This window comes from Bombina bombina, chromosome 3, assembly GCF_027579735.1.
Source record: "Bombina bombina isolate aBomBom1 chromosome 3, aBomBom1.pri, whole genome shotgun sequence".
Classification (NCBI taxonomy): Eukaryota; Metazoa; Chordata; class Amphibia; order Anura; family Bombinatoridae; genus Bombina; species Bombina bombina.
Window position 1 is genome coordinate 1,140,824,540 of NC_069501.1, and position 10,919 is coordinate 1,140,835,458.

Sequence of the window (10,919 nt, forward strand, 5' to 3'; positions counted from 1 at the left end):
ATGTGCACATTACCCCCATAATAAGATACTACAGAAGCTTATAATAGGTAGGCTAACCATATTGCCGCTTTAAGAAGAACACATATGAAAAATACATATGTGAGGGTTCTTATACAAAACCATTTCTTTAAACAGCACTGAAAACAGCCCTGACATATGTATCTGTCATGTGTCCCTTTTTAAAGCGGCAATATGGTCAGCCTAATGAAAGGTTGAGAATACCTGTGGTAGGTGGGGCCTCTTGCGTTCGCTATAAAAGCTGTACAAGGTACTTGCAGAACAAATGCAGCCGGAAACATTTATGTGACAGAGGGAGTAAAAGTGACATTATTTCACCCCCCAAGAACAGGTTTAACGCTGACATAAAAAGGTCCTTGCTTGGGGAATAAGTAATCAAAGGATCGTACATTACAGACTCAAGAATTCCATTTGAATTAGTGACAAAAAGTGATTGATCCTCTGATAAAGGGGAACTGAGACTTCTGGCACCCAGACCTCGGTAGGTACCTACCTCTTACCCTTCTTACAGATTGTTTAGACTGATGCTAAAAGGGTTTTCATTTGTTTTATCTACTTGGTATGTTTTTTTTTTTTACTGTGTTATTATTTAATGAAAAACAATCTGGTTCTGCTTGGATGAATAATAAACTGTACATAGGCATGTAGTGAATCACATAGCATAGGATTGAAATGCCTATCGGTGTAAACAAAGGAAATGACACTATCAAATACTTGGTGAATAAAACTTTTTAGTTTATAATTAGAATAGATAGTAAAGAAATCTTTCAGAAAGAAAGAGACACCAGAAGGAAAGAGACCTCAATTTGTTCCTGCATGTGATATGGAAACCACGCAGGTACTTGTAAAATAGCTTTTCTTTTAGATTGATTTACTAATGTAATTAACATTGCCATTCTTTAAGCTGTTCTTCAATCATTATGGGTGTTTACTTGAGAAATAAGTAGCTGGGTAGCTGCCATTTACGCACAGACCTATTTGGCATATTAAGTTATGATTCAGCTTGTCATTTTTTTGTCTGAGATTGATATTTAACTCATTCCTTTATTCATAGAATTCTATTATAAGTGGTACTTCCAATAATTTACTCTCAATGACTATCAATAGAATTCTGTATAATGTACAGCTGTATTTGTGCCAGACAGTGTAGACAAATACATTTATGATAATAGTGGGTATAACTGGTATAAAATATCTGTTCTGTAATGAATACAGAGAGATAATGAGTATATCCTATATGTTATCAGTAGAGTGATCATCATTTTATAGGAAATATAGAAATAAACATAAAAAAGAGAGAATATGTAGCAGAAGAAAACCAAGAAATAAAATCTAATGCAGTTTTCTATGCGTGTTTCAACAAAGTGTAGGATGACTACAGTACTAATTAAAGGTGTATATTATGACACACCTGGAAATATATAGCTTATGAAAAATATACTGGTTGAATAGAAGCCTGGTTAATCAGATCACATGGAACTGCCCATCCCAAACAGATGACATTTACCTGAGGTTTTTTTTTGTTTGGGATTATAGTTTATCTCTCATTTCTCAAGAAAGGAAATGTTTGATTTTTGACTTCCCTTCATGAAAAAGTCATAGATCACAGTGATTAAAAAACGCATTAATTTGCAGAATGTTTAATAGGAATGAGACTTGTCTGTGATATCCTTATATAGAGAGTACTAGTGTGTCAAGAATTTAGGAAAGAGAGGGGTTCTTTGCTCAAAACAGCGTTTGATGCTAATCCCAGGAGATTATCCCTGCACAATGAGTTTATAGTGTAGCAGAAGTAAAGGTTTTTCTCAAGTGACATATTTATAAATTGACCAGCCTTGTTTTAGGTTAAAAAAGAATAAATTAGGCAGAATTCCTGGTGTCTTCAATTTCCATATATATATATTTTATCTAAACTATATCATTTTCAAACACTGTAATAATGAATCAGTTTGTGTATGGCTATTTTCTGCTTGTTATTTCTTGCTTTTTTTGTAGGTTTGAAAAAAACAAACACAAAAAAAAACCCATCGGTTTTGCATGTTTAATAAAATCCAGAGGTTTCAGAATTATTGCATAAATTGCTTTAGTTGACTAATTATGAAGGAGTTTAAAATTGAGGCCTTTGCCAGCTCACACTATTTGCAATGTGCCAGAACATTTCATAGTTGCAATATTGCTTGCATAACCTATGTGCTTAAGCTAAACGTTAAACACGTGAGGGCAGCACTGCCAAACAAAAACTGAAGTCAAACAGTGCATGAGACACCCCTGGTTGGCACACTGCCCACCTTCAGCTACAGACCAGTGGAGTACATTGTCAGTATGGAGCTGATGTGATTATAACTATGGGTTTGCATTGATAGCATTGTATTTATTTATTTGTATGTCCCTTCATCTGAGAACATAATTGATGCACAAACCACCACTATAAACAGACCATGCTGAGTATGAGCTAATATGTTTGAGATATTCAGTGGAATTTATGTAGATATCAGTCTTTCTTGATAGCTATTCTCTCTCGTTTTCTTTTATTTCTATTGATCTTTCACTCCCTTTCCTATTTCTCTATCTATTGATCTGCCAATCTCTAAATTTGTGTCTGTCTGTCTATCATCATATCAACAAGTATTTATAACTGTACAGACCCAGCATGTCTAGTTAGCAGCTAGTGCAGATTGTGTAATAACATCAATTCAGAAGGCCACTGAGTACATACATTTAGCTATTTACAGAACACTTGTGCCAAAAGATTTATTCTGATTAATTACTTTCTAAACCTGTATGGAATAATACCCCACCCAAATAATTCACTGTGATGTACGTAGATTATGTATTTAACATTGTGTCCATACTGTCTTCATTAATTTTCTATAATTACCAAGGTTAATACATTATTATAAGCTCTTAATTTAATTCCACCCTTTGTACCGCTCGGATCCAGATGCCGTACCTGCTATAACCCGTACATTTGTTGCGTCACACAGTCACTAGGTACATATTTATTTATGCCATCTGTACACAATTCACTTTCAGATATATGCCATTACCGTTTTCACCTCCAGATGTCACTGTTTTGTTTATTCCTTACACCAGTTTGTTCGCTAACCTGATGCTGAAGCTGCAAGTATTTACTAGATCCCAGTATCCCACGATACTTTTTGCTGTAGTAAGTCTTATAAATTCGCTGACTTGCAGGAAGAGATGACAGAGGTTTTCATTTTAGCTCACAGTTTAGCAACATGTACTTCCTATGAACATGTGGGTAAAGGAGCAAATTCCTCGTGTGTTGTAAACATTAACAAACATTAACATAAGTTGATGAATTAGATTGTGTTGTGCGCCCTCTAGCGTTGAATCTAAATAGTTGGTTTAATCTTAAACTTTTGCCGAGTATCTCACTCAGGGTGAGCAGTGGTTTTACTACCTATGCACTGCACAGGAACATATTATCGTACAAAATGTTCCTAAGCACTATCAAACTCTTAAAGATTAATATAAAGTCTCCTTCGTAATAATTTATTCTGCAGAACTACATGTGGAACAAACCTTCCTAATGTGTTGCTGGTTTCACTTGTAACTGAGCTAAACTGCAGTCATCAGTCTTATTATTATTATTATTATTATTATTATTATTACTACTACTAGTATTTCACTAGTCCCAGACTGATAATAAATTACAGAGGACACATAAGACACAGTAGGCTTTTATCTATATTTAGCATTGAGTATATGTTCTGCTTAAATGGACATTTCACCCAAAAATGTTATCCCATTTCAATTATTCCCAAATGATCTTTTTTACCTGCAAGAGTGTATTAAATTAGTTACAAGTCGCTCCTTTACTCCAATTTCAGCATTTGAAATAGATTATTTAGTCTGTGGTTTTGCCACCTATACTGAAAGATTTGATACTTGAGTATATGCTATTGAGATGCTATTGAATAGCCTAAGTAAACACAGCCAGCAGAAGAAGTTACACTCTCAGTGGGATGCAGGATAGTTAAGTAATAAAATTATAATTTTCCATTGTTCTCTCTATGTATTGAGTTTTGATGTTCCAGACAAATATAAGATAAGGATGTAAGTCTGTGTACATAAAGTTATAACATAATGAGATCTGATATTACCTGAAGCTCAACCCATTGTATAGGCTGTGGTTTCAAATCACAAAACCAGCTACTTCATTGTGGCAAACCTAGCCACTTCTGGACTATAACGTAAGAAAGCTTGTCTATAGGCTGTATATTGTGCTATGTAGATGTGACAGACCCTTCTGTCAGCACTGAAAGAGTTAACTGTGTTCAGCTTTAGCCTCAACTATTGTGCACTGTCATTAATGTTATTAATACACAGTCCATTGTTTAATCACCCTCAGAGAGCAAATGCTTAGGTGATAAGAAAAGCCAAATGTATCTTGTGTTTAAATTGTTATCAGCTTAAGCAAGGTAAATCTATTGTATCATGTCAAGGGTGTGTTCCCTTCATCTAATGTACAACATTCTTTCAACCCCCCTTCTGGGGGGGGTCAGACCTGCATAAATACTGGGCATATGAGCCTTAATAAAAGTCATTCTGTTTTAAAACCTGAAAACTGGCTGGGTTGTGAATTGCTGATTCCCTATGCAGGACATTGTTCCCTGGTGTTAACCCTTGGTATCCGGTTGGTACCGTTACAATTGGTGGCAAGCGACGGAATGAACCTTATCGCCCAGAAGAGCAACTACACAAGCCAGTAACCTCAGGAAGAGGGGGATTACTACAATACTGACTAAGATGGAAGGAGTACCAGGGACCGAAGTGAATGGAGATGGATTATTCTAAGCTAAAGAGACAAACGTTAAAGGAACTGCTAGAAGCCAGGGGAAAGATAGGCAGCAGCAAACCCAAGGCTATATTAATTGCTGAGCTGATGGAGGGAGACAGAGCTCGCAGCGCTACGCCTCCAGCAGCCATGGAGGAGACCCTATACCAGAGGGAAATGAGGACCAGGCTGGAATTTTTACCCCAACCTGTACCACGGGATATGCTATCCGTGGTAATGGCAGATGTGCAGGAGTACGTGATGGCACACAGTCCGCGGAATGCATCCTCCCGAGCAGAATCCATTTTGGACGCACTCAGCAACCCAGTAAGACCTAAAATCCCATACCATGCATTTAAAATGTTTTGTGAGGAGAAGGATGAGATCGATGGGTATTTACAGGATTTTGAGAGACTGTGCGAGTTACATGATTTGGAGCAGTCCGTATGGGTGCCGGTGCTAGCAGGTAAGCTAGCCGGTAGGGCAGCGGAAGCGTATCGCGCTGTACCCAGGGAGGACAGCAAGGATTACGCTAAAGTGAAGAGAGCGATCTTGGAAAGATATGCCATTACCTCAGAGGCATACCGGCGCAAGTTTAGAGGCCTGCGCAAGCCAGAAAGAGATTCACATGCAGAGTGGGCCCACAAGCTGGATCAAGCATCTCAAGGGTGGATACAGGCCAGCCAAGCTACCACCATGGAAGAATTGCGACAACTGATGCTGTTGGAGCAATTCTTTAACGGCTTGTCCCCAGAAGCCCAAGAATGGGTGAGAGATCGAAAACCCCTCACCTTAACCGAAGCAGCCAGATTAGCAGACCAGCATTTTGATGCCAGGAGGCACCATGGACTACAGCCTAACAACGGACGGGCGAATATACAATGCCACACCTGCAAGCAGTGGGGACATATGGCACGTGAGTGCACCCAAAATCGGAGCAGACAAGCTTGGAACCAGGTCAGACAGAACCAGGCCCCAAGGGCGGCTGCTCACCATTACCAAACGGAGCCAGCCGCTCATGAGGTGTTGAGCACCCAAGCCGAGGAACCCCTGGGAATTCTGCATGAGGTGATGTCGGTCCGGGCCGCCGATAACTGGCAACATCCCCGCCAGCTGGGGACCGTAGAGGGGAAGGAGGTCCAGGGACTTCGGGATTCGGGAGCTACTTTAACCCTGATAGCTCCCCATTTGGTGCCGGATACAGTACACACGGGCGGATCCGTGGCAGTACGAGGAGCAGGGGGAGCGGTATACCGATTGCCCACTGCTAGAGTGGAGTACAGACCCCCAGTCACCCCAGCAGCGGCCAGTTACCAGCCCCCGGCGCACCGCTATACTACGCGGCCTCCGGCCACGAACTACCCTCAGAGAGCCCGGTTCAATTCGCGGGGCTACTCACAACCTATTCGGTGCTTTGGATGTAAGCGACTAGGGCACAAAAGACCAGAGTGTCCCCTAAACGCAGCAAATCAAGCACAGTCCTGGAGAAGACCCGCCGGCGGAATCCCACATGATCCTCAGCCTGCGGCCCGCTACGTAGAGGCGCCAGAATGCTGGGGCAGCCTACATGAAGCAGACCCCGTGCAAGCTGCCCACCGGAATAACCGGCAGCGGGTTAAAGTGAATGGGAAGGAGGTCAGTGGTCTACGGGATACTGGTGCTACCATGACCTTGCTTCAAGAGAACTTGGTGTCTGAGAAACAGCACACTGGAGACACTATGGCTGTGAGGGTAGCAGGGGGCACTGTGTTCCGCCTACCTGTTGCCAGGGTACATTTGGATTGGGGAGTGGGCGCTAGACTTGTGAATGTGGGGGTCAAGAAGGACTTACCTGCTGATGTTCTCCTTGGAAATGACTTGGCCCCCCTTGTTTCTGCCTATGCTCCCATGGATCCCGCTGATGTTAACCCTGTGACTACCCAAGCCCAGTCCCTCTGGGAAGAGACGCTTCCATGTTTGGGGTGGGGGCAGTACTGAGCCAAGTTGGAGCAGATGGCGGAGAACACCCCGTAGCTTACTTGAGCCGAAAGTTGCCCCGGACATCCCCAAGCCGATCCGTTGGGATCAGACTGTGTATGCCGGCTTGGTTCTGGGGGAGCATTGTGGCAAACCTAGCCACTTCTGGACTATAACGTAAGAAAGCTTGTCTATAGGCTGTATATTGTGCTATGTAGATGTGACAGACCCTTCTGTCAGCACTGAAAGAGTTAACTGTGTTCAGCTTTAGCCTCAACTATTGTGCACTGTCATTAATGTTATTAATACACAGTCCATTGTTTAATCACCCTCAGAGAGCAAATGCTTAGGTGATAAGAAAAGCCAAATGTATCTTGTGTTTAAATTGTTATCAGCTTAAGCAAGGTAAATCTATTGTATCATGTCAAGGGTGTGTTCCCTTCATCTAATGTACAACATTCTTTCAACCCCCCTTCTGGGGGGGGTCAGACCTGCATAAATACTGGGCATATGAGCCTTAATAAAAGTCATTCTGTTTTAAAACCTGAAAACTGGCTGGGTTGTGAATTGCTGATTCCCTATGCAGGACATTGTTCCCTGGTGTTAACCCTTGGTATCCGGTTGGTACCGTTACATTCATATAAACAAATAAACCTGAAAATGCAATTTCTCAAATATTTTATACTCTGCAGCTGGTATAACAAGTCAATAAAATACATTAAAGAAAAAAACTATTTTACAATGTACTGTCTCTTTAAAGAGACAGTCTAGTCAAAATTGCACTTTCATGATTCAGATATAGCAGGCAATTTTAAGCAACTTTCTTATTTACTCCTATTATCATTTTTTCTTCATTCTCTTGGTATCTTTATCTGAATAAGCAAGACTATAAGTTTAGGAGCCAGCCCATTTTTGGTTCAGCACATGGGTAGCGCTTGCTGATTGTTGGCTACATTTAGACACCAATCAGCAAGCGCTACCCAGGTTCTAAACCAAAAATGGTCCGGCTCCTAAGCTTACATTCTTGCTTTCTCAAATAAATATGCCAAGAGAACAAAGAAAAATTGATAATAGGAGTAAATTAGAAAGGTGCTTAAAATCACAGTTTATGGGACCTGGATCTATGCCTTCCCTACAATTTCAATCCAAACGTGGATAGCTGGATGGGAATGGGGAAAGGAGAACAATTATTGTTTATTATTTACAGAACCTATAGAATAATGATGTGCTTGTTCTATAATTCTATACTGAAGTACATTTTTAAAGCAACATTTTGGGGGCACACATTTTGCAATGTGCACATAGCTTTATTTTATTTTTTTTAGTTCATAATCTTTCAAAACATTTCAGAGAAAACAACATATGTTTAAAAGTATTTTCGATTTCCCCAATGTTTATATTGATGTTTTCTGTCTATGGAGATACAAAGTGCAAGTTTGTTGTTAATATAAAAGAAGAATCATTTTTAAAACATTAATCTTTAACAAGTTTTATGCACTTTGACAACAGTTTCCTTTTTTAGCAGTGACCTTTGTCATTATGGCAAGAGAAGATGTCTTAGATTCAATTTTCATTAGATAAACGATTTTGGTCAAAGAAAATAAGATATAAATAAATACTGCATATTACAATATTTCAACAATTTTGTAAAAATCAGATTGGACTTAGAGAAGGTGATTATACCCTCCCATATGTTTAAGAATATAAACACAAATTATATTATATATTCATTGTACAATAATATTCTGAATGCCATGTATGACTCTGTTAATACATTACAGATTTATTTTTCACAATAAAGGGACATACAACTAATTTTCATATTAAAGGGACATAAAACAGAATCGAAATAACCCATAGATATTTATTTATGTGTATTGAAAACACTTTATAGTAAAATGTCTTTGGTCACTTGCCCCTTTCTTTTATATAATACAATTCTGAAAATTTTAGTTTCCCAATGTTTTGGACAGGTTGAAAAGCATATTCCATTCTGCACATTGTTCGCTTACTAAATAACTTATTTATAACTGTCCTTAAAGGGACAGTTCACCCAAAAACTTTCTCCCCTTTAAATTATTCCCAATGATCCTTTTTACCTGCTAGAGTGTATTAAATTGGTTGCAAGTAGCTCCTTTACTCATATTTCAGCATTTGAAATAGCTGATTTAGCTTGTGGTTTCCCAACCTATACTGAAAGTTTTGATACTGGCGTATAAACTATTGATAAGCCTAAGTAAACACAGCCAGCAGAAGAGATTACACCCTCAGTGGGGGCATGATAGTTAAGTAATAAAATGATACTTTTCCATTGTTCTCTTTATGTATTGAGCTTTGGTGTTCCAGACTAATATAAGATAAGGAAGCAAGTCTGTGTACATAAAGTGATAACATAATGAGATCTGATATTACCTGAAGCTCAATCCATTGTAATAGGCTGTGGTTTCAAAGCACAAAACCAGCTACTTCAGATACACAAATAAACCCGAAAATGCAATTTCTCAAATATTTTATGCTCTGCAGTTGGTATAACAAGTCATTTAAAATACATTTATGGAAAAACAATTTTACAGTGTACTGTCCCTTTAATTGTGTGTGTCGTCCCTTTAATTTCATGTAATACATTGTACCCTTTCTCTGTCTCTCACTGTAATATATAATAATTCTGTTTTGTTTTTTTAGACACGTTGTTTAAATAACATGGATTGGGGAACTCTCTATGAAGTAATTGGAGGAGTCAACCGACATTCCACAAGTATTGGCAAAATCTGGTTGTCAGTCCTCTTCATATTTCGCATTATGATATTGGTTGTGGCAGCAGAGAGTGTCTGGGGCGATGAACAATCAGACTTCACTTGCAATACTTTACAGCCTGGGTGCAAAAATGTCTGCTATGACCATCACTTCCCAATATCTCACATTAGGCTCTGGTGCCTTCAACTCATCTTAGTGGCTACACCTGCCCTTTTGGTAGCCATGCATGTAGCCTATATAAAACATGGAAAAAAGAAGGAGGCAAAGAGCAAAGGTGGCTGTGAAGAGAAGGATTTGGAAGAGTTGAAGAACCGTAAAATTAGAATTAAGGGAACCTTGTGGTGGACCTACACAGTCAGCATCATGTTCAGAATCTTGTTTGAAGCTGCCTTTATGTACCTCTTCTACTTTTTGTACACTGGTTTCCACATGCAACGCTTGGTCAAATGTGACAACTGGCCCTGTCCTAATGTGGTTGACTGCTTCATTTCCAGGCCCACTGAAAAAACGGTGTTTACCATTTTCATGGTCATTGTATCTGGTATCTGTATGGTACTGAATGTGGCAGAATTGTGCTATTTGATCATACAGGCTTCCTTTAGAAGGTCGAGAAAAAATGTCCAGAAACATAGCCTCAGCAATGGCAAGGAAGAAAAACAAAATATGTTGAATGAACAAAAAGAGGCTTGAGTTGGCCAAATATGAGTCTTGGTGATATTGTGAAAGCTAGTTGCAATTCACTAACTGACTTATTATGTCTTATTGTAGCATTAAGGACATGCAGACAGGAAACAAATTAGGCAATAATTGATGTTAAAAAAGAAACATTTTTTTAACATGTTTTCCTTATCAAACCAATACCAGCATTGTAACAAAAGTGTTCAAAGGGACACGTTTGAGTTCTGAGCTAGAATTGTAGCCTTTACTTGACTGACAATCAATAATAGTATTTTATAAAGCAATGTGTGTATTTATGTTACAAAACTGATTTGTTTTAGGGTCATTATAAATGTAAATATTAAAAACAAATATGTTTTGTAACTCTAGTGATAATATTTTACTGAAACACTGCCACTTTTATTATCCATGAAATGAGTCATGGGCAATGAATTTATATTTGTTTGTTTTGTTATATATTATAATGTTTTTGTGTAATTTTATGATCTATGTAAAAAAAAAAATGTTAATTTTTAAACTTGCCGGAAAATACATTTGCCAATCTTTAATTTTGTTTGTTAGTGAAGAAGAGTGTGTACATATTTGATTCTAAACTGGATTACTGCTCATTAATTGATAAGAACTAACTTGACACTTGAATAATACTGAACTTTTGAACTGTTTGTATTTTTGGCCGGTGATCCTATTTTGGGTCAGATCCTGTCAGCTAAGG

At 38.6% G+C, this 10,919-nt stretch overlaps 1 protein-coding gene across 1 annotated transcript; it reads left to right on the forward strand.

Annotated features, from left to right (window-relative positions):
• The first annotated feature begins 299 nt into the window (after window positions 1-299).
• Window positions 300-10,510, forward strand: LOC128652112 (gap junction beta-2 protein). The gene is made up of 2 exons (XM_053705055.1): window positions 300-499; window positions 9,458-10,510. Exon 2 carries the CDS (start codon window positions 9,476-9,478, stop codon window positions 10,217-10,219), a length of 744 nt encoding a protein of 247 aa, XP_053561030.1. The 5' UTR covers window positions 300-499; window positions 9,458-9,475; the 3' UTR covers window positions 10,220-10,510.
• Window positions 10,511-10,919: the final 409 nt, after the last annotated feature.